This window comes from Seriola aureovittata, chromosome 13 (assembly GCF_021018895.1).
Source record: "Seriola aureovittata isolate HTS-2021-v1 ecotype China chromosome 13, ASM2101889v1, whole genome shotgun sequence".
Classification (NCBI taxonomy): domain Eukaryota; kingdom Metazoa; phylum Chordata; class Actinopteri; order Carangiformes; family Carangidae; genus Seriola; species Seriola aureovittata.
This window is the reverse complement of record NC_079376.1, coordinates 19950260-19975559: the sequence shown is the minus strand read 5'-3', so window position 1 is coordinate 19975559 and position 25300 is coordinate 19950260. Positions and strand designations below refer to the sequence as shown.

Sequence of the window (25300 nt, the reverse complement as noted above, 5' to 3'; positions counted from 1 at the left end):
TACAGACTTAAGTACAACTTCCAGACAGTCATGTGGGCTGATGGATGTCAATCAGTGTAAAAGGCAAAATATGATCAATGTCAAAGACTTAAATCTAAGATTTTTAGGATAATTCAGTGAAGAACTGTTAATTGAAATCCATTGGGTCAGTGTTTTCTCTTTTACTCGTTACAATGCAGCCCCTATGTTACTACTCTGTGTGTGCCGAACATTTCCTCGCATTCTGTTTACTGTTTCTCATCTGTTAGGTATGCTAAACTGGTGTAGTGGGTGGTGAGAGCCCTGTGTCAAGTTTTCATTGGTAATTAGAGTTAATATCACACTATTTTGTTTTGAAAACGGCATCACTTCATATGGTTCTGAGGAATAATAATGAGAAAAGGCCACAACAGTCTGTAGGCATTGCCGTGTTCTGTTGTATTAACATGTGCCCTTTTTCTTCAACATTTTTTTTTTCTTGACAATTTGATGGAAGAAGGATGCATTGGTTGCCGAGCAACAAGGGTCGGATAGCAAGGCTTCTCTGCTGATTGGGTGACCTCACTCCAGGGTTGATGGAGCAGAAGCTAAGACTGATGATGATTGTTGCAAGCTGACAAAACATCGGTCTCTCCCGTTTGAGGATGGTTGTTCCCTGTCTGGCCAATGTTAATTCTGACACTTTTATTGTAAGAAGAGAGAGGGCCGTTCGGCAGGTCCTGAGAGATTCTGAAAAGGCCTATTAAATCCCACCATTATCTCTTGATGGAATTCAAACAAGAAAGTCCTTACTACAGCCTTCACAGGTGCATCAATGAACCCCTACACTTGCTCCATCAATTTTCTCTTTGGTCTCCCATCAGCATAAGGCTAAGCATTACTGCCTGAAGGCACCCACCATGGCCTGGAGAGGACTGTTCCAGTCCCAGATCTCAGAGGCACGTGTGCACCAGGCTCATTCGAACTTGATCCTGGACTAATTATGCCACGAGGCCTAGGAGACAGAGACACAGCCTAAAAGTGATCTTGACCCCCAACCTGAACTGTGAGAGTGTGTCTGTGACTGCAGTTCAGCTCGGCCTAGGAATCCACCGATAGGGCCAGGAGGAGCTGAATCCTCTGATAGGTCTCCAGGCTGATCTTGGTGCAGCTGGGGTGTAGGCCTTAGTGGTGCAATAGTTGCAAAGACAGATGACACTGGATCTCTGTCAACATAGCCACAACCAGTGGTCTAGTGGAACACAGGATCATAACATTGTACCAGCTTCTCTAAACCTGGAGACTGTGAGCATTATATTTTAAGTTCCAGTTAATGTAAAGAAGGGCCAGTAACAAGACCACTGGCATCCTAGAACTTGGTACTCAATGGAAAAACTGAATTTGACACTGCTGGGTCAATCACAAATAATTTAGTGGCTGGTGTCAAATCTAATGCCGGGTCTGCTCCGCAAATGGCAGCCATCTTCCACCACACTCATTTACAAGAAGACCCAAGACTAGCCCACATGTCAAGAGAGAATGGGCCACTTTTAAATGCAAATTTTAACAACTGTATCTTACTTTTTAAGTGGCACCAGTTTGGTTTCTATCCAAATGTAGTCCAGTTTTTTTACAGAATTTTGAGAAAATCTACAAAACAAAATGCAAATTAATGTGTGGTTCCATCCACTACTGTAGATAGCAGGAGCTGATCCATCAAGATAAACGGCTGATGATACTAATTTCCCAGTTGGATGCCATTGAACCAAATTAAATTAAGTGATTCCATGTGATCCAAGTGGTGAAAATAATTATGTAAACATGATAGATATATGACATTTATGTTAGTTTCATATATTACTTTGAGGAAGGTTACAGTCTGCTTATCGCTCCTCACAGATCTGAGGTGTTTGTCTGCTGTTATTTTATGCCTCCTCAGTGGAGCAGAAACTTTAGTGGATGTTTAAGTCACATGCTTTATGTAGGTCATGAATTTTGAAGTGTTTTCATTGCAGTTTGTCAGATTTTGATTTCATCACCGATTGTAAGAACCATGTTTGTGAGATAGCGAGATTTCTTTAATTTTAGTTCTGGCATTTCCACAAATTGAAAATGTCGTAAAAACAGGTGGACTGAAATCAACCTGATTGCTACCCTTTCACAAAATCTAATTTCTAACCATGTCTCTTATCATTTCATGTCTACCTATACCTACCTCTTATGTTATCAAAATGTTGTAGCCTCACAGGTGTTTTGTCTTAAACCCAATTATCCATGTCACTTTGCCACCGTGGGCCAGTCCCCATTTACATTGATAATGAAACTGGGTGGAGAGACAGAAAACATGTTTTTCTGTATTAGGCCTAAATTAAATGCAGTAGGCTTAGCGTCCCTGTACTATACATTAGCTGTATATTCAGCACCATGGAGAGCTCTTCCTTGCTACTGTATAGTGTTAACAGACTGCTCAGCCTCAGTTATGGCAGTCATGTGGCTCTTCAAGCAGCAGGATCATATATTTAGAATTTAAACTCAGCTTCCTTGCATAGCATGGCTGATGTAATACTATAGCAGTTACCTTAAACTTAAGCACCATGAAAATAACTGTGATTTTACAATACTCGCATTTTATTCGGCAACACAGACACAGAGTGTTGTAGCTCCTTTGTTGGGCAGGTGAATCCAGTTACCAGCTTTCAGACAGTGTGTCAGGAACTGTGGCCCTTTGACGTTGACAGATTGCGTTTTAAGCTCCAGTTGGATGTCCACAGCATTCAAATTTGATTGTGTCGTGTGAAACAGTCTCATCTCTTGAGGACCAGCCTCATGTCAGTGCGGCTCATATTAAAAACTGGTTACCTTTCTGAACCCAAACAAAATTACTGTGTGCATTGGAATGGTTTTGAGATGAAGAACTCCTGGCTAATGACCTTTGATTGTACATAATTTGTAAATTGATCCACAAAACTATTAAATAATGAACGATTTTAAGGAACACTTGGTAGAAGAGCTGATATTATTTCCTTTATCTGTGATTTACTTCATCAGAACCTTTTAAAAATGACATTCAAAGTAAAAAAAGAAAAAAGTGACAGTTATACTAGTGGTAAAAAAAATTCACCTTTAATAATACTGACATGATGAATTATTCATGTTATAACAGGATCTGTGACATGTTGAAAGTAGGAGTATTTTTAGATGAAACCATAACATTTCAGAGAAATTGCAGGATGTAATTCTGCACACACACACTTGCGCAAACAAACACGCACGCACACACACGTGTACACGTATTATCTTTCACAGTAGCCATTGAATGATTCTATGACTGAAGTGACAATTAGCTTTTGATGGATACATTTAGATTAGTCATTCTCCCAGGTTATTATGAAGTGATCACACACAGGGGCGTGCAGATCATTTTTATGCGAGGACTAAAACACACACACACAGTCACACACATACAGGTACAAGCTGTATTTAGCCTAGTTATTGTGTTGTTTGGAAGTGTACACACATGCAAACAAATGCACACACACACAGTGGTGAGCTGTATTTAACCTAGATACTGTGGTGATTAGTCAGTGGCTATTGATAAGTCCCTGACACATTAAAGGCAACATAGCACATGTATATGTAAACACACACACACACATGTACAGTGATTGATATAAAAATACTTCAAAGACATTTTAAGTAACTTCCCATATGTGTGCGGTTCACTACATCAGAGTCAGCTATCAAAGTGCAGCTAAATACTTGAACACGCTCATTTGGATGTTTCCCTCGTAATGGCACCTGACACAAGTTCAGTTACTGTGAGACAGATGTGCACTGGCACAGAAACACTGTGAAGATGTTGACGGAGTTCTCACTCAGAAAAACAGACAATTTATGTGTGTGAAAAAAAAAAAGTCTCAGTTAAAGTGTAGAAGGCTTAAGACTAGGTTTGGATGAGACTGCATATTTAAATCCTTCCTCTGCTTTCAAGTTTTGCAGATGAACTGAAATATGCTGATTTACTTGTATTTTCTGATTGATTATTTATGTTTTGCTAATACCCATCCTTTTAAGGGACGGTGTTCCACATTCTCGTCTCCCCAAACAAGGTAAGACATGTATGTAGTTATACTATTGTGTAGGGCTGCCCACGACCATACTCGTAGCCGTCAGTTCAAGCCATTAGTCGGCTATCTGTTGCACATTAATGATATTAATTCAATTATTTATATGGACATTTTTGAGGAGCCTCAGCAAATAGTTCGAGTCTAGGGCAGAGAAAGAAAGTTATAGGTAACACTGCTAACACTTCACTACATTACAGGGAAATACAAAATTGTGATAATGAGCGGTCGAAATATACATTTTACAAGTGCCTGCACAAAGTGAGCCACCTGTTAGAAGTCCAATGTCATCATTTTTTTTAGTTTTTCTGCATTAGCTACCACCCAAAAGCCTATGTCTACCAACACTTTTCAATGTATATTACATGAAATGATGATGATTTGAAAATGAATTTTTGATCCAATACAATTTGTCGTTTTCCTTTCATGATTTTCTTTAACGCAGCATTTCTCGCTTTCATTGCTCTTGCAGTGTGATTGAATCTTTTTTTGAAGTATTTTCCAAGTGTCGTGTAGTTTATAAGTGCTACACAAGTTAAGATTTTTGCTATTATAAATATATCACATTCATATAATTCAGCTCACACTGACACCTGGGCGCCGCCTAGTACAATCTCTGCTACTTTCAGCCACTGAGCTTTGTCAGTGGAGCAGGCAGGGCGGCTCAAGAGCCTCGCTGATGGGCTCATTGGCCATAGCTTTGTATGGAGGACAGTTTGTTTGATGCTCACTTACATGGGCAAATAAATGGAATTTGATTTAAAGTTATGTCATGTGTACACACTGCTTTGGGGAAATAAAGTACTGGAAAACAACAGTTGACCTGACCACAACCCCCCTCCGTTCACTTTGAAGTACTCTGACTATTTTCATTGCTATGACACGGTGGGACATGAGGAGCAGCGTAAACACTGAGGAAAAGGTTTATGCAAGTTTAATATTTTCCCCAAATACCCTGCTCGCTTTCTTACCAACCATGTGTCTTGCTGTGATTCACCTTTACTTTCTTGTTCTTTTCTCTCTGTTGCTGTGTGCCGAGCATTTCTTAAAAATTCATGGTAATTCTTTTCCTCTGACTTTTTTTGTTATTACAGAATACATTCAATTTGGCATTTGTGTGTGTGTGATTGTGTGTTAAATGTGCGGTGTCTAAATAATGAAAGAGTGTGCTCATGTTTGGATCATTGTGAATTATTTAACCCTACACACACGCACACACGCACTCTCCCCTGCGACATGCTGCTCACACGCCACAGCTCTACCTGTCTCCTTCCGTCCGTCTGTCATTCTGCTCTCTCGCTTTCTGTATGTCATTTCTTATTGAGCACATCGGTTGAAAATAAAATGGTCAAGACAGCTTTTTTCTTCAGGAACTAAACATCTCAGTGGGCTGGCTTGGGACCAGCAGTTACCATAGTCTGTTTCAAAGTTGACAGTGTCCTCCAGCGGGAGGGGGGGGCGGTATAAAAAGTCTTTATTTAGTAACTTTGATAACAGCAGGATGCAGGATACGTTAGGAGCAGGTCCCAATGAGGAGCCTACAGTTTATTCAAGCACAAACTCTGTGTCTGTTTGGTTTATAGGCTCTGCATTTTCATTTATATTTTAGACATTTAGTTGGCACGTGTTCCCAGAGTAACTTTTCTTCTTTTTATTCGTCTGTACCAGCGACAGCCAGGGCCGGAGGCATCATGTATTCAAGTGTCGGGTGCGTCCTTGCTTCCTCACATCATCAAGCCCCATTGTAAGGAATGTGATATCTGAGTAACACCTTCAGGGAATTTCTTTAAATGTGACACAAACATTCACTTGGACTCAAGGACGAACTGATCAGATTTTGGTGGTCAAAGGTCGTGGTCACTGTGATCTCACAAAACATGCTTTTGGCCATGACTCGCAATATTGAAAAATTATGCTAATCATAACAATTCAACGCAAATGTCTCATAGTATAAAATGATGAAGGGAGACGAAGATTTTATATCCAAAAGGTCAAAGGTCAACCTCAGTGCAACATTGTAATGTTCCGCAGAAACACTTCTGGCCATTATTCAATTCTGTAACTCAGGAAGGGGAAATACAACAGCGAGGCAGTAATTCTAGTTTTTGGCAAATGTCACTGACCGACTGACTGAGTGCTAGAGTTGAATGAGTGATGGAGCTGCATCATTGGTTAGCCAAATTTCGTGTGGCTGAATGATAAAGTTATGCCATTGGCTGGTTCCCAAGTGTTTGAGTTTCATCATTGGTCTTCCTCTTTCAAAATGATTTAGCACGAATAAGCAGTGTTGCTCACTTAACACCTTAGCTACTGGATTTCCAAACTTTTCAAACGTCTTTACTGACCCTTTTTCAAAAAAAGCACCCTAGCGACTTTTGGACCAACCTTAGCAGCTTCCTGTAGAAGAGAGTCCCCAGTAATGCCCCACGTGCACAAGGTCGAGCTTTCCCTCTGCAGACACGCCTCTCTATGCTGACCACATGTCAGCTGATGTGAATGAGCTTCTTACTTTAAGCAATCATTTTAAAAGTAAATATAACCAAAATGACAACACAGCTGATGTCTTTAACTCGTGGTGATTTTGTTAGACGATGTCTTTGTAATAAAGTCAGGAATCTAACGGTGCAGAGCAGCAGCATCTGCATTCAGCTGTATATATAACACTGTATATGTGAGCACAGAGAGTAGGAGATAAGCAAACCGATAAAGGGGTGAAACCAGCTGACATTAGGCAGAATGCAAGTAACCCATGATGTGGTCCAGCCATAGGTTATGACCTAGTCTTATTTCTTACTAACCAGGAATCCTAACCAGGTTTCTTGACAACAATGGATCAAAGAAGTTAAGAGTGTTTGAAATACACTTTTATCAATGCTCTCACAGAAAGTGTTGCGTTTCTATGGTGCTGTTGAGAATGCTGAATACACTTTAAAGTGACCTGATGCATTAGCTGTGTATATGACCTGCTATATATCAGTAATAGAAATCACAAGTGCTATAAAGGACACAATATACACATTTAAGAAAGTATAGATTCAGCTCCTGCTCCAGGTGGGCAGACATTTCCCATTAGTACTCAGTAAACCTAAAGTCAAGCAGTGACAGCTCTTATTAACTGATGCACATAATCGGTGGTGAATGCCATTCTTTCATTATTTCTGTATTAGACCTGTACTGTATGTGCTAAAGGATATATACACAATGAATAAAAAGGCAAAAGAAGATATGGAAAATGAAAACAGAATATCATCAGAGGAGATGAACATGTTTGAAGAGGACAGGGAGAGGAGTATGATGGTGACAGAAACTGGCAGATCAATTGCACAAAAGCAAATATCTACTTCATTTTGGGAGTAGTCTTTTTACAATGTGTAGACACTTTTGGTGACAGAAACAGATTTACGAATGGGAAAGAGCTCAATAAAGTTACAACGACACTGTCAGTGGTTTCATGTTCTCCATCATACCTTTCAAAAATATAAAGAAACATTATGTAACAGGTACCTAGATGTATTCCTACCTTCCCTTTTATCCATTTACCGGGACCTGACTGTGGTTACTGGTGTCCCCCTGAGCCACAGATGGACAGTTCCTACTGATGCCAACAAATAGCGGTAAATGAGTGAAGAGCCTGAATTCTAATAAACCACTGGAGGTGTGCTTTGGATAAAGATTAAGTTCCCAGGTCATCAGCGTTACAAGCAACTAAATGTAAAGGTCAGGGCATTATTGCATTCAGGAATAAATGATTTATTTATTTATTTACTTTAGCTTAGAGAGATGTCAAGTAGAGAATTCATTGGGAAGGAGATGGAGGTGATATACTACTTAGCCAGACATCGGTAATCAACCTTCCTGTTTATGGTCGCCAATGCTGAGCGCTGACTATTGACGGAGCTGCCAATATTGTGTTCTGACTGATCCCCTCCTGGGAATTTAAGGTAAATTACATCCCATTAATGACAAATTAATGACTATAAATTAAAAAAGTAATGGTGGCAATTACTGAGTCGTGTGCAAATGAGAAAAAGGCAACTTCACCAGGAATCTTGTTACAGTTGGGAAATGAAGGCAATATATAAATTCAAAATGTTGCCATCAGTAATGACTGCTCATTTAAAGGTTACAGTGTCATTTGTAGTGAAGAAAGAAATAGAGGGTAAGGACTATCAAAAATACATTTATTTACGTTGCATGTCTATTTATTTGTTACAACTCATTTGCATTAGCAAATACGTACTGAAGGAAACAATTCCGACCGGATTACGTTCCTATTAACAGCATGAGAAATGTTAATTTATGTATTTTGCTAAGTAAGTTGCAAACACATTGATACTGAACATATCAATGACAATGAATTTGTTTTCTGCCAAAATATACTGCAGTAGAATATCCATTTGTAGGGACTGCAGCATTGTTAAACCTTTTAATGGTTTAGACACAGCACATTGGTAAGGTTACAGAAATATTGTGGTCTCACAGTGACTTCCGTTTGACAATGTGTTTACTTTAATTTAAAACCACAATCTCTCCATAAGCTTGACGAAAGTTCTTTTGTTGCCTAAACCCAAAGCAGAGACAGGACTGCGGATGCGAACTCCGGTTTGCGGTGTAACAGTCTTGCGCTTTGTACAGCTGCCGTCGACCCCAACCACCTCCTGGTGACTCCAGTGCCTGTGAAAGTAGTTGTGTAGAATATGAGCATAGTCTCCAGGAAACATCATTAGGGGCCATACCATCTGTTGTATAAAGAGGCAAGAGGCTGTGTGTCACACACTGCCATTACAAAGCCAATTGAGATGCAAATTTCAAATGGGCTGCACACATATACGCGTTGAAAATCCCAATAATATCTGCTTTTCCGACGTCTTACTCAGAAAATGATCAATTCAGATAATCGCCAAATTCGGAATATACACAAGGAATATGTTGTTCACATAACCCATATCAAATTCCAATTATTGTCATTTCTGGAATAATAGTTAAATATCAATGTGCATGTAAATCTACTGTACCAGTCTGGCTATTTGTTTGGGGTTATTGTCATAATGCAAAAATGTTTTCTTATTGTATTTCAATAAGTTTGTAGCGAAAGAAACAGACTTTAAAGTGATAGTTTGTGTTATTTGACACATGTAGCATACACTTAAACTGATATTGTTTTTTGAGGTGGGCATGTTTTTAGGTGGGTAAAACAATTTTTTTTTTTCTGCATTCCCCATCCACAGCAATACATTACTCTGCATCTGTGCTGGTTCTCCCTGCTTCTCCAATCAGGAGCACGGTGAGCCAGACCTACCCCAGGTGATACACTGACTGTGGATAAATCAAATAACCCCAACTATCACTTTAAATCTTTTCCAGCAACATACAGGCATGTAATATATAAATTCTTGGCACAGTAAGTGATGAAGACTGAAAATAATATGAAAAAAATGTAGTTTGACCGTGGTTCAACATGCACTGACTGGGGAAAAGGTAACACAACACAGAGTTTGAAAAACTATCTCAGGATGATTACAGTTTATTTGATTTCTATGTGATTAAGGAATTTTAGAGTTAAATATGCATTAGCTACCAGCTTTGGAATAGTTTCAAATAATAAGACCGTCGCCCTCATCTGTACAAATTAGATGTCTGGTTCTGTATTCTTTCAAGTGGAAATCTAGCTCAACCAATAAAACATTCAAGTAATTCACATTCAAGGTAACATGCTGAACTACAGGGGCTGTTGGGGATTGTCTTGTATGCGTGTTAGCTTCTGCACTAACACAGAGAAAAGTCAATAGTTGAGATGTGAAGGGCAAGTCAGTGAGCTGGGGAAACGTTTGGGAAGAAATTTCCTTTCAGTGAGATTTACCACACTCTGGTTTCCTTGTGAGACATTTCCTACCTTTATTTATAATTGTTGAGAAAAGAAAAGATGGCTGCTTCCTGATGATCATTTCAGCTGCAATATCTCTCTCCCTCACACTTTCCTGTATATCTGCTGTCAGGGGTGGCAGTGCACTACAATAGAAGATAAATGAGAGAAAGACAAGCACAGAGATGAGAGACAAAGATTTATGCTTCAACATTCCCCGTTGCTCAGTCACACGGGCTATTTTCAGACACCACACACAAACACACATGTGAACTAACAATGTGTCATTACAACCTAATGCCATAATATGTTTGCTATGCCCTCCCACAATGCCTTGCTCTGTTGGCCAACCCCATTTACTGGTCTGCATATAAACAAACAAAAACAACATCTTTGTGAGTTGGTGCGTGCGCGTGCGTGTGTAGATGCGTATTTGTGTTGAGTTCTGTGTGTGTGTATTCTTATGTAAGCATGCAGCCTCCTCTTGCCTCGAGGATGATGATAGAAAGTGTTTGTCATCCTCCCACCTCTCTCTATCTCTCTCGTTCCCGCTCCCTTTCTGCATCCATTCAAATCAAATGTGCTTTACTGGCATGGCAGAAACATTTCCTGGGTAACACAACTGTGTCGTCATACACAAATGGCTAATTAATTATGAATTTCAAACGCACATCGACAGCGATGTAAGCAGTGGGTTTGTTCCTCAAACAGTGTCACACAATGTGAGATGTTAAGCTCCCCGCACAGTTGTGCAGGACTGGAGAGTGGAGGCGAGCGAATGATCCTACAGGCTGTCTGTGACACTGCAGTGCCTCCACACAGCCACTAGGAGAGAGACAAGCCAGGTGTTAGTGAATGACTGTGATTGATGTGCAAAAAAACTACAACCTTTATTGAAATAAGCACTTTATTACACTAATATTTTTGCATAAATCAAGCATAATGTGATGTCTCAAACTGCGGAGCTTTCAGCTGTTAGATTTATGGAGGAGGAAATAGTCCCACTTTGTGAAAGTCAGCCTTTGTCAAATGAGGGAGTCCATTAGGCACTTACCCTTATTTGGTGCAGCCACTTCCGAGCAATTTGCTGTCACATTTCCCAAACTGACCAATCACAGAAGAGGTGCAAGTTAAACTGGGTGATAATATTTTTTACGACGGCAGATACTGAGGAGAACCACGAGAATGTAACAGATGGTTTTTCATGGGAAATGTGTCACCACACACCATTGAAGTTAGCTGCTTAAATGACACCAGCCTTTTTCATCAGCGCATGATGCAGATTTGGGAATGTCTAGATTAAAAGCAACTAATAACAATTATATGCTACAGTGTGTAATATGAGAGGCATTGCTTGTAATGATGACCCTACAGAGAAGTGTTATGTATCTGCAGCTTTGTAGTTGATTTCAGCTCATTCTTTAGCTGTCCTTTGTGGCGGCATAAAGACATTTTAGCAGCACCTAATAGACAGCAACAGTTAGCATTTAGCAGCTAAAGAGTTAGATATTTCCCTAAGGAGTTGGTAGAGACCAAAAAGGAGCTAAAAGAGAATGGATATTGGACTTATTCACCAGGCAGCCAGAAAGCCAGAGTCCAAATGGATGCTTATGTTGCTGAATGTGTAGATGAGCAAACAAGTTCGCCTTATCAACTTAAAAGATGGTGAAATGTTAGTGTTGCTTGTTTCTGCTGCCCCCTGGTGGCCAGAAAAATCAGTTTGAAGGTTTGAAAATAATATAAAGTAACCAATACAAACTAGTTGTTTAGCATTTTCCATTTCCAATTTTATGTTACTATCAAAATACCAGTTTTGTACATTTGCTTATGTGAAATATGTATAGATTATATTAGTTAAACTGTGCCATTACAAATAATTGACTTTTCAAAAGTTTGCTTCAAATCCTCTGGACACTTGAATGGACATGGTGTCCTCTCTTGTCCTTGTCTCGTTCTCTCTCTGTCAGTCTTATATGATCTCTTTTCTCTACTACTCTATTTCAGTCCATTACTGTCACTATCTGTCTCTCATATATTCTAATATAAAACAGCCTGACCCAATTTAGACTACTTAAATAAATTTTTCATTGCCCGTTCCCAGTTCATGATTAATACTTTTTTCACCCTAGAGAGCCCATTATGAAAATAAACCCTCACTGTGTATCTCTAGTAGTCTTTTTAGTCAATTCAGTTTAGCCAATTTATATTCAGTCACATTTTCATGAATTTCTCAGTTCTCCTTTTCTTAACTTCAGTGTTTTTTTCATGAGAGCTACAGTACATGCTGATTATCAGATATTCTTACTCACTGAGGCTGTCATCCCTTATGCTTTATGCTTAGTTTGTTCATAATTGCACACTCGTTTTTTTTTCTCCCGATGGGCTTTAAACTGCTTAAAATAGGCTGCATTCACATATATTTACATTTACAGTACACAGTATTTATAGCAGATGCAGAATATGTAGGTCTGTTAGTGGATTGGGGGCATTTACAGGTCAACAAACTGTTAAGGGCCACATTCATTTACTACAAAATTGTGTATACTGTGACCTGATGGCCGAGTGGTACTATATCACTTGAGCATAATGAGCCTTGAGTCCCTGATTCGACTCCTTACTGTAGTGTCTCACCTCACTCTCTCTCCTGAATTTCCTGTCTCTCTCCACTTTCTCTGTCAAGTAAAGGCACAAAACAATGCCTCCAAGAAAATACCCAAAATACCATTTTCTAATACAATCGCTTTGATCAATTCCAGATTTAAAGCTGATTTAAGCCTCTGAAAATTAAATCTCAATGCAATGAATTAGAACTAGTTACAGTCAAAGTTTGAAATCAATCTGAATACTTGTTGTATACTCAGAAAAGCAGCGGAAAGGAGTGTACACACAATATTCAGTGATGCCAAAACACTGCCACACAAGCCACGCACATACGAATGTTATCCTGTCCAAATAGTCAGTCCAGAATCCCTATTCCTATACTATCAAAGTTGAAATATCTCTAGAATCTGTGTGGGAGTGAATTGTGTGGGGACCTGTGGGTGTTTTCTTGTGTGAATGAGACAGGAAGATGCAGAATTGTGAGTGAATGCGGAGTATGTTTGGCAGATTCGGTCTCAGAAGGGACTTGGGCGGTGTTTCCATCTGTATATTAAAAATGCCAAATCTGCTTTGTGCTTCCCCAAGTGTAAATGTGTATCAGAACAAAATGTATTTGTAACGACAGGACAGATTAATGGGATTTTTGTTTTGTGGTACAGAAATGGAACATATCGCACCCTCATCTTTACGCTTCTAGCATGTGAATGTATCTCTGCGATGTGGCAGTTTGGATGACGGGGTGAAAAAAAAAACGGTGCCATTTTATTAACATCAAACACTTCTATGCCTCTGAGAGGATTAAAACGTCTGTGGCAAGAAAATGATCACTTGTGACTCTAAGAAGGCCCTCACTGTGCTCCGTCGTTTCTGTGTTCGATACGAGGAAGTAAAACACAGAAGCTTTGGGTTGTTCACCGCAGTGTTACAGAAGACGTTGTTGTTCTGTACAACCAACATCTCACGAGGCATTTTCACACCTGTTTGGTTTGCAGCAGTCATTTTAACCCTGGAGAGGCTTGTTTGGGTGTATGGTAGAGCTGTAATCACAGTGAGACCTTGCTGAGACGCTGGGTTTGTTGGTACATTTCCTGGCAAAACCTTTGGAGCTTTTTTTTTTTTGGATTGAAAGATGTGATCTACTGCAGCTGTAGAAAACAGAGAGCATTATGGGTTCAATGACACACTACTGGATTTTGTTGTAGCAACTTAATTGCGCCTGTGAATCCCAATGTATCGAAGCTTAACTGCGTAAAATATACTCTTGGCTTCTCTTCTTGTGTTTTTTTTTTTTTTTTTTACTGTGTTATAACCACAAACAGTGAATGAACATTTGCTTTAACAGCGCACACTCAATCTATGTGGACTGTGCCAGTGTATAGTGTATATGTGTTTGTTATACCTCATATTTTCTGACCAAGATAAAACTTTTCAATTCGAGTCGACCCTGCAACTCTGAACAGTAAAGCCAGGTACCAAAAATGAATGGATGAAATTGGAGTGGACCCGTCTTTGCTTCGATCCCTTTCTTTCCATTCTCCTGCATTCACACCACCCTCTATGTTTTGAACTTCAGGCTTGTAGTCCTCAGTTGCTTCTTGTTTGTGTGCGGTTGAGATCGCAGTGTGTCTGTTTTTCAAGCAAAAGCTAAACGCCAAAATCCCAAACCAGTTTTTTATCAAAAGAATGCGGCATTTCAAAAGGGATTCAGTCGTCTCATACTACACTCTAGCAAAGGCTAAACCTGTGACGAATGCTTCTTTTGTGCATCTGTTTTGTGCACCCAGCTAAAACACACACCAGGCACAAAGCCTGTTAACCTTAAGAGAGCATTGCAGAGGATCAGTGCACGGCCCTAGAGCTGTACTTATGGCTGTAAACAATGATTATTACTTACCAGCTACACATTATACATGTTACAGCTGTGTGCATGTAGGTTCTGTTGTATATGGGACATTACTTGGAATATTGTGGGCTGTATTGATCAAGTCTACAGTGAGAAAACGCCATGAGAACATGGAAGTGCAAAAATGATTGTTTAACAATCAGGAGAGTCTAATAAGAGGAAGAAAAGAGTGAGAGATTTAAAGAAGAGTGGAATTTATGGTGAACAGAAGGCGCTCAGTCCTCGGCAGGAAGTGGATCACCATGATCCGTAGGGGTAAGGTGCTTCCAATTAGAGGAAACTTCCCCCGGAGCCAAGACACTGGTGGTGGTGGTGGTGGTGATGAGCAATGGAAATCAAACATAGGAACATCTTCATAAGAGGGAAACTTCTGATCGGATGGTTCGATTTGAGATGGGCAGGCATCCGCAGATGAGGTGGTGGAGGTGCGGCACATAATCTTCACGGTGCCGAAATGACAGCGGAATGACAGCAGAGAGCGAGAACACAGTTTGACACGAGTGATTGGCTAAAGGCCAGAGTGTCAGGTTGTGATTGGATGAAGGCGAGAATGAGCTGGTGGAGCTTAGAGATAGCCGGCATTGTGCCAATCACCTACACACTAACGTCAACAAGGCAACCCATCAAATAGTTTAACGGTGAATCAAAGACGCTAACCTACTCGTGGTGCGAAACGAAAAGTCCAGGAAACATGAATCTCTGCGCAAAAGTTCTCGGTATCCATTCAATATTTGTGTAGTTGCTTCGCTCTGCATAGGAGTCAACACACCACCGTTTCCATCCCTACACTGCTACTGTATCTAAAAAGTATTTTATGTTAGTTAATTTCCTGTAGCCCATGACGTGCACTCTTCTGTCAGTACCAGAGTGCAGCTTAGATGGCGTAATGCTGTTGAAATAGCTTCAAGTTTGAGACTTTATCCCATCGTATGACATATGTACTGTTTAACATCTTAAAAGATAAGTTATGTATTTTAATGGCGCCACCACTCTTCGATCGCTCATAAAACAATGAGCTCAGAAACCGTTTTACATCAGATCCTCTTCAGCAGCGCTGATGTATGCACTCGTGTGCGTTTTGAGGGATAGTGATAGTAATGTTATGCCATAGAAATTGTCCTGTGAACACGATATCATCTGATAGCCTGTGATGGATGCACTCTGGCGTGTTGTGAAAAATAGTGCTGTGATGTAATGGTGCGGAAATAGCGTTGTAGACCAGATATTACACAGCACCCCCCATGAATCAGGCACTTAAAGTACCACTGGTAGGCTCTTACTGCCAAGATCTCCTGTTACACATCTTTCTCTCATTCTCTTTTTTTTTCTTTCGCTGCTCCCAGTCATATACATAATGCATGAATCAATACTCAAGTAGTCCATGTTTGTCTTGATGTATATCTAATGTATACTGCTGTGTGTGTGCACTGTCATATATGTATATATGTGCGTTTGTGTTTAGGGTTTTAAGAGTGTGTGTGTGTGCGTGTGTGTCCATCTGTGTGTTCTCTCATTCCACTGCAGACTGACCTTGGCGGTGATCGTCTCATATTCCTGGCGGCTCATGTGCACCTATAAATCATCCGGCTGGCTGTATCTGCCTTTGATTGGTTTGATTTCATCCATTAAGTTCAGTTCAGTCATGAAAGGAAGGTGGTGACGGGGGGGGGCAGGTTAAAGAAGGATTCCTCAGCCTCAACGCAATGAAAAAATGCATGTGCAAAATGACTCGCAAGTCAGTGTAAAGTAAAGTGGATGGATTGGAAGTGACGGTTCACTAAAAACCTAAAAACCTCTCCCTTGAGCGGTGATGATCTCGTATTGGATAGCAAGTCTAACAAAGCATGGGAGGTTTCTTTTTCTTTTCTTTGTTTTAGCCTTTTCAAAAGCACACACACAATATATTTGGCTTCTGATTTGAATGCAAAACACCCATGCAGATGAGAGTCCAGTTTCTGTTGTTGGGATTCATTTTACTTGTCTGCTTGTGTGTGTATTTGTGTGACTGTGTTGCCGGTTGGTTGCTCATGTGATTATATAGGCACGTTGTGGGTTTTCAGGGCTTTGTTTGTGTGTGTGTGTGTGTGTGTGTGTGTGTGTGTGTGTGGTGTGTGTGTGTGTGTGATGAGTGTGCGTGTGCTCAGTGCAGCAGTCTTAAAGTGAACTAATTGAATAAAGAGTAATTGCGATGTATTTAGGCAGCTGCTGACCCCTGTTGTTCAAGTGGGTAAAGCCATTAGCTTAAGCATAAGGTTTACTCCGGTGGACACACGGACAAACAGAGCCAGAGAGTGGCAGCTACAGGAAGGCAGCGGGTTTGTTAAGTGGCTTGGGCATTGGTGCTTTTTTGTTATGCATTAGATGCTGGTACAAACAACCAAGGTACATGCTTGAAGGCACAGAAGACCATGTAAACTATTAATTTGCTTGAAAAAAATAAAAAGGAGCTAAAAGGTTTTCCAGCGGCCAGAGCGATATACTATAATCTCCATGCCGTGAATTAGAATTTGTGCAGCGAGTGTAAAAAACACTTTGTCTTTGACTGTCTGAAATCCTTTCTTAATATGTGCAGTACGTCAAGCACATCGCCCGTCAATACTGAGGTGCTTTAATGAGTGAAATCAACAAAAGGATTCAAACATTTTTTTGGTTAACAGTGTCCCAAATGCTTTGTATTGTATCACATTAGAAATAAACACACACAAACACTCCCAGTATGCCATTTAAAGGCCCCACAGAAATGATTTGACCTCATAAATAAAGTAAATGATTAGAAAACACGGGTTGTTGTCTCACATTCAGTGAAGCGACAGTTAAGAAAACAATCACACCACAATGGCTTTCAATAAAATCACATATTTATACCTGTATATGCATACATATTATTTTATTTTCAATGTTTTGGGGTGGGCATTTGTACGCCATTATTTGATGAGGGGACAGTGAAGATGGACTGGAAATGTGGGAGAAGAGAGTAGGGGCATGAGGGGAAACCTCATCTTTTAAACCTACAGGTTTACGGAAATACATGAAAATTTCAACATTTACAATTTCCTTTAAATCCAAATCCCTTTTTTAAAAGGACGATTCAATCCCAGATATAAGTAAGAAAGCCAAAATTACCTGTGCAGTTATAAACTACTATAAGGTTGAGAGACAAAAGATGTTTTCTTGTAATTCAGTTTAACGGAACCTTTAAAGTGTGGTGGTTGGGTTATCATTTTTCTCTACCATTGCATCACAGATTATCCTTTTGAAGTTGGATTAAGTATAGGAGATGTATAGGATGTATAAAAGAATTAAAATGAGACACGTCATCTGTACATGTATTTACGACAATCCGCATTCAATCAGCAATCCTATAATAATAATCCTATTTTATAACAAATATCAAATATTATCTTAATCTTTGTATGACATATTCCATAATAGCTGAGTAAAATATAACAGAGCAAATGCTCCATGTCAAACGAACTGATGGAGAGTAGTAGTAGTAGTAGTGCAGTAGTGCAGTAGAATAATCTCATGTTACTATATTCTGCTGCAACCAGCAGGAATCCAACAAATGAAGGAAAAATCTGCATGAGCTTCTGTATTTCAAATATCCGTACAGTCATCGAAAAAGAAATGCTGTGAGACAGACGCTGTTATGAAATCCAGTATCTGTAATGATCTAATTTTCGATGTCACTTAAATCTGTTGAGGTTGTAGTTCACTGTGGGTTTTGCAGCTGTTTGAACAGTTGAATGTTTCAGTAAACAATGTCTCTCTTCTGAACAAGAGCACAGCGCTCTGAGACTGTTGGAGAACACTTTAACTTATGAAGTGTTTTCCTAACTCTGACATGACTAATCTATTTTAACAGCACAAGTACCATAGGAAACTACCTGACACTCCTCAACAAAGAGGCCTGCAAACCGCTGGATGACACTTTAGGAAGACAGAGTAGTTTCCTATGTTTGCTGCCATGTTCATGTCATGTGGTAAATATAGTGGCTACAAGGTTTCTACTTCTCAATACTGTTCACATCAGTCAGTCAGAGATGAATACCCTTATAAAAGGCACTTCTTCTCTTCAGCTTTCAGTTGTAAGAATAACCAGAAAATACTTTTCCATCTTAAATGCCCCATTATATAAAGTGAGATTTCTATGTCTTTTTTGATTATAAATCAGGTCTAGTATCAACGCGCTCAGTCCACAGAGAAATGTACACAGCCTGTATTCAGGAGCTGAGCCGCTGCCCCACCCACTATCCAACCTTGCAGGATTTAGGAGTGGTTACCTGAAATCTGCTTTATTTTTATTTGATCACTCAGAAAACAGTCAGCCAATCAGAAGAGAGGCTCAGAGCCTGCTCTCTCCAGCCAATCAGAGGAACGGCTCAGAGCCCTCTTCTGATTGGCTCACAAACCTGTGGTTGATAGAACTCCAAAGAGAAGGCTGAGAGAGGAGATGTAAAACAACATTGAGATGGTTTTTGATGCTTAAAACCACATGTATATTTTCTTACGGATATCAACACGTCAAATAAAACACTGGAAAGGTGCAAAATATGGGACCTCTAACTGTAACACCTTATTTAACTTTTCCCCTTTAAATAGCTTCAATGTTGAAATATTTCACACCTTGTAACACCATATATTCTGTTCAGCTTGTTCCAACTCTTCATTGAGGCAATGTGATCTTAACACTGCAACCCAAGATCCCCTGTGGTTTTGCCATACAGAAAAATACATTTTAGAATATCCTTCATCCAAAATCAGTAAGTCTGGAATTTAATAGGAAACTTTGGGAAGTCCAACAGAACTTGAAAGAATTATTTATATAGGTTTAAACACAGTTCGTAATGACTTGACCCACTAGACCCACCATGGGCCTGTTGTTGTGTCACTTCACATCTGACTAGCTTAGCTGCCATTTAGCAAAGATTCGGCTGAAATCCAGCTAAACGACAGGAAAAAGTTACTATAACTGTATCAGCCCAGCAACTCTTTCAGAGGAACGTTATATAGTAATGCTGTTCATGCACTTGCAAAATGGAAATAAGGCAATATGGTTTCAGCATTCTGATTTTCCAGTTCAGCCGACCACATCACAAACTGCTGAAGATGGACTTTAGAAATACCACTGGATCAATTTATAGTGCATGTTTTATATTATATAGATTACTTGCAGTCATTTTGTCAGTCAAAAACAAATGTAAATCCTACAACTCTCTTCCCTCACAATCTGCAGTATCAGTAAGCTGTCAGATATATTAGCTTGAATTCAAATTACATTGGTAATTAGTCGTAGAATACATCTTTTCTGTGTTATAGCCTCAGGTTACTGAATAATTCTGTAGCCCTGTCTCTAAAGTCAAAAATGAATTAAGCACCTTTTAAGTGTAATTACACAATGATGCAGTTTTATCCAAATCATTGGGATTTAGCAGATTAAGTAATTTTTTTCTCGACAACACAAGTTCAAACCTGCCTGAAACCTTTAACCACAGCTAAGCTAATGACATAAGATTTAGAGAAATCCCTACATAACTGTTTACCACAGCTTCCAACATGGAAATACAGGAAAATAAAATGAAATTGCCTGATTTTTATTTACTTAACTGTATCGTTTCCTATAAAACACATGACCTCAAATGTATCACCGGCTAGCTGGCTGTGCATTAAGTGTGAAAAATCTGATCAGGAGCAACAAGTCCAATGAAATCTTCAATCGCGGCTTCTTGGCAGCTTCAAAAGAGTTTGAATGTGTGAATACTTCCAAGCCGTCGCTTTTAACTGCCAAGCCGTTCCACTGGTTATCCCCCTTGAGATTTGAATGCAGCCTAAGCTCAGTTTCAGTATATGGATCGTGTGGAGAATCCATTCGAGTCGGCCAAGAAGCCAGTTGTTCATCAGTGAGCGAGCCGGGGGGGGGTGAAACTGGCTTTATGGCAGACCTTCGGGGAACTGGGGTATCAGTGTGGAAGGCTTTCAAAGAGGTGGATCAAGCAGGCTGCACATGTGTGAAACAGAATCGTATTTTACACACCACTACAAACAGAGCTTAATTTGTCTTCCTTACCCATAATCCCGCTGGTTAATTCGCCATTCCATTTGATTCCACCGGTCCCGCGTCTCACCTCGCACTACACCGAGTCACTAACTTGTGTTTGGAGGAGTTTGTGTGAAAACGATCATTTCCACATGTTTTACTTATATCCCAAACATCCTCTCCTATACAGCGAATGTTCAATGTAGTTTTAGCGCCGTGTATAAGCGTAACAATGTGACGCCGGCATCATCTGTGCCACCTCGTCTCCTTGCGCTAAATGAAATTCGTCCCCGCTCCCCCCTCTTCCTGTCACACCTCAGCACTCATTTTAATTAGCTCCTTCTCTGATCTTTCTTTTTTTCCTCTCTCCCTCTCTGATAATTCTCCCTCGAATCCTTTCCATTTCTCTGTCTCTCACTCATTCACTCTCATTACAGTCATTTCTCAGTCTAATTAATGAGCTGATATCTGCTTTCGTGTCACAAGGGTCATGAGCTCTCTTTCTCTCTCTCTCTCTCTCTCTCTCTCTCTCTCTCTCTCTCTCTCTCCCCCTCCCTCCCTCCCTCTCTCTATGTAGCACAAGTGCATATGAGTCATCCGGCACTCTATTTAGCTGCTGCTCTGTCTTTCTGCTCCTCTTTCTCTGAACTCAAATAGAGAGGGAAAGAAAAGCAGGGATCGTATGACCTCCGACATCGCCGCAGATTTCAGCTCAGTAATTACACCAAGAAATGAAAGAGATATATAGAGAGAGGACCGCAAAGTTAGAGCGGAGACAGTTGAATGGCTTCTTAGTCAGACCTGGGTAGTGATTTGATATAATATGAATATGTAGCACTTATATCAACCTGCAGCAGAGTGTTATCACACTGACTCAATTAAGATAGCGACAGGGAAAGTAATAATGACTGAAACTGATACTAAATTGATTTCCAAACACCCTGTGATCATGTAGCAGGCATTATACTGTCCTATGTTGCAAAGTCCAGTCAGCTGACACCCAACCATTACAGCAACTGTATTTGTCTAGATCGGGTTTACTGGTTTGCAGCATTAAAGGATAAGGCTGGTCATATTTATATTTTTCCTATCGTAAATAAATCCAACAAAAAGACCAAAACTACCAATATGTGTATCTTAATGATAGTTTTTTCATCTATTTCTATTGATTTATGTCTTCTTGTGCTCAGTTTGTGTCTCTTTGCAGTTGTTATTTTGTGTCTTTGTAGTCTTTCCTCATCTTTATGATCTCTAATCTAATAACATGTGTGGCCTGTGTATGCAAAGCCTGATATAGCTTATTCCTCTCTGCCACAGAGCTCTGATGCTGTTCCAAATCTGTTCAAAATATCAACCACACAACTGCTCTGGGTCACATGTTCCTTCAATGCAGCTAACGTGATGTTTATAGTTTATTTTTAGGCGGTCCCACATACGCTGCCATAAATACTCTGTTGCATCGAATGTATTACATTTTTTTTCAAAATAATTTCTATAGGGTGCATTTATTCATAATTCTTGTTTATCATTCATGTCTTTGGAAATTGACCTGGGCCTGAGTCCCACAGACAGATTGTTGGCGATGTGTGCGAACATAAAAGATTTTACTTCTATGAACAACTTAAGTCTGGTAGTTCTTCTCCAAGAAATCTGCTCTGGCGAGAAAGGAAGAAGATGGTCACGTTTATGTTTCCTGTTTGGAAAAGCTATAAGAACTGCAGGGTTAGCCTGAGCAGTGGCAGCCGCCAGTGCAAAAAAACAAATCATATTAATGGCTTATAACTGATCTTCATCATTTTGACTTTTTATTTTACTTAGAAATGGTGCACTACACCACATTCCTTACATCATTCTCATTTCCTTCTTCTCCAGCTCACCTTTTTTATATGATGAAGTGTGAGAAACGTTCACTGAGGTAAAACCTCAACTTCTGTTTCACCTCCACCATATTTATGTGAGTGTGTGTGTGTGTGTGAGTGCGTGCGTGCGCATTTGCACTGTGATCTCTTTAATCCTGATTCTCCCATGCCCTTCAAGCCCCAATCAAGGTTGTCATTAATGAGCATTTTCTTTCGCCCCGCATCGCCCTGCTCCGTCTCTCTCTCTAAACCTTTCCTAATTAACAACAAGCACTGCTGCTTACTAATGATGACCGAACGTGTGTGAGTGTGTGTGTGTGTGTGTGTGTGTGTGTGTGTGTGTGTGTGTGTGTGTGTGTGTGTGTGTGTGCGTGTGTGTGCGTGCATGCGTGCGTGCTTGTGTGTGTGTGCGTGTGTGTGTGCGTGCACAGCTATGCTGCTGGGCAATGAATAACTAATAAACATCTCCCCTGGTTTGATTAGTGATACCTAAAAGTTGGTGGTGAGACATTTGGGTTCATTTAGTGAAGTCTGTTCATTAGCAGTTTTATCAGAGTTAGAATCTCTACACTTACAAAGTGTAATAACTGTGTATGTAATAAGGAATTCTATTGATATGACCAATATTTTAAGTGGTTCTTATCATCCTATCTACAATATAAACACTCAGCTTTCAATACAGCTCTCTGCGTTGAAAGTTGCATACAGTTTAGTTGATACAAAAGAAAGTTTAGTGTATGATAAATTGTCTATTAGTCAATTTTCCTTGCACTCCTGCCTGAAGACTTTGCAGAAACACTGGAAAGATATTAAAAGACCATGTTAATAAAATGGTGAATGTGTTTCTATCCATTTCTTGTTTTGTTTTTTGTTTTGTTTTTTGCAGTATCTTATTTCCAGTATGGCTTCATCTCCATTTCTCTCTTTGTGTCCGTCTGTCTCATTTTTCAGGTGTTGTGTCCAGGTGGGGTGGTTACCATGGAGAGGCTGTTGCTGTGTGTGATGCTGGCAGTTGCCATGGCAGTGAGGGCACAGATCTGCCCAAAGCGCTGCGTATGTCAGATCCTGTCGCCCAACCTGGCAACCCTCTGCGCCAAGAAAGGTCTGCTCTTTGTACCACCGAACATTGACAGGCATACTGTGGAGCTACGGCTGGCTGACAACTTTGTCACAAGGTAACAGTCACCTCCATGATGCTATTAACAACACTAGTATTTTCTACCACTCACTCTGCAAGTGATACTGCTATTGTTACTACCCTACTGAAGTTTTTACTTTTTAGATAGTGTTCATATAGAAATTAAAGGTCCAATATTTTATACTTTTTATGTGTTTTATTTGAAGTGTTGATATCCTTAAGAAGATATATTAGAAGAACCATCTCAATGTAGTTGTACATGTCCTCTCTCAGGCTTCTCTCTGGAGCTCTAGTAACAACAGGTCGGTGAGCCAATCAGAAGAGACGAGGCTCAGAGCCTATCTTCTGACTGGATGACTGTTTTTTGAGTGATCTAATAAAAACATACCGGAAAACACTCAGAGAAACCACATCCTGCAAGGTTGGATGGTGGGACCCGCCATCCAGGTGGGCTTGGCCTGGGGCATGGCTGAGGGCGGTGACTGCTTTGTTGTGACATCACAAAGTTCCAGAAGTCCTGATGGCTGGTTTTAAGGCTCAGTTTCTGAATACAGGCTGTGTGCATTTCTCTGTGGACTGAGCGCTTTGATGCTTTCACAAGAGAGCACAACCGAACCTAGACCTGCTTTATAATCAAAAAACAATATGGGACCTTTAATATTGACTCATTCATGTCAAAGACACCATAGCTTTGACATAGTGGGGTTGCTAATACAGAGGGCTTTGGCATAAATAAATGAATTATAGAGTCGTGGATAGTGAACAACTTTCCCTCTAAACTGCAGAGAGTGATCTATGATGTCATGATGTAACAGCGCCCAGAGCTCCTCCAGCAAACATGAATAAGTCGGAGAATTTTTGGACAGAGCGGCATCACCCAGGGTGCTTTTTATGGGGATACGAGCACATTATCCTCTGGCACCAGAATGAAATAAAACTAATTTGGGTGTTTAAAGAAAGCACATTCTTCGAGGGCCCCAGAGTAAGTCGGAGTCGGTTCATAGTCAATGGAGCAGCTCAAGGCTGTCTCCTGATGGCATTGCAGTTTCATGCCGTGGTTCTCTGGTTTGTAGCCTTTGGAGAGAGTTGTTCATATTGAATGAGCTCCACAGGATGAAAGAAATACCACGTGAATTCTGTTTTAGGATGAATTCTTCTTTAAAATGTTCTCTTTCAAGTCTAGCGTGCATTTGAACACTAATAAAGGAGCAACAAACATGCAACACCAATTTTTTAAAGGAATAGTCTGACATATTTATCTGTAGTACTGGAGGAAATATCAGAGGTGATATATGTTTGTCACTTGTTTAAATAAACTCATCTATATCCACAGTGTGAAGAGGAAAGATTTTGCAAACATGACACGGCTGGTAGACCTGACATTATCCAGAAACACCATCTCCTACATCACACCTCATGCCTTTGCCGATCTGGAAAACCTCAGAGCTCTACACCTCAACAGGTATGTCTAAGACATAGACTGATGAATCATGGGTGTTGTAGTTTTTTTTTTCCAAAGCTGCAAAGATCTGGATGTTTAAAAAAAGATTTTTATCCCTTCAATATCTCACAGTAACCGGCTGACGAGGATAGGCAATGATACATTCAGCGGGATGTCGAAGCTTCACCACCTGATTCTGAACAACAACCAGCTGGTGCTGATCCACCAGGGAGCGTTCAACGACCTGCTGGCGCTGGAAGAACTGGACCTCAGCTACAACAATCTGGACTCTATTCCTTGGGAGGCCATCCAGGTCAGAATCTCCTTAAACTGCAGCAGCCTCTCAAACCTGTTTAGCTGGAGGCCTTTAAAAAAG

General features: G+C 40.2%; 1 protein-coding gene across 6 annotated transcripts in view; it reads left to right on the top strand.

The window, feature by feature from the left end:
- The window catches only part of lrfn5a (leucine rich repeat and fibronectin type III domain containing 5a), a 115136-nt gene that overhangs the window by 67696 nt on the left and 22140 nt on the right, over positions 1-25300 (top strand). For all 6 annotated transcript variants that reach the window (XM_056393990.1, XM_056393994.1, XM_056393989.1 and 3 more), the window contains 3 exons: positions 23297-23520; positions 24817-24945; positions 25057-25237. In XM_056393990.1, the coding sequence (XP_056249965.1) occupies positions 23324-23520; positions 24817-24945; positions 25057-25237 (507 nt within the window). In that variant the 5' untranslated portion in view covers positions 23297-23323. The remainder of the gene's footprint in view (positions 1-23296; positions 23521-24816; positions 24946-25056; positions 25238-25300) is intronic.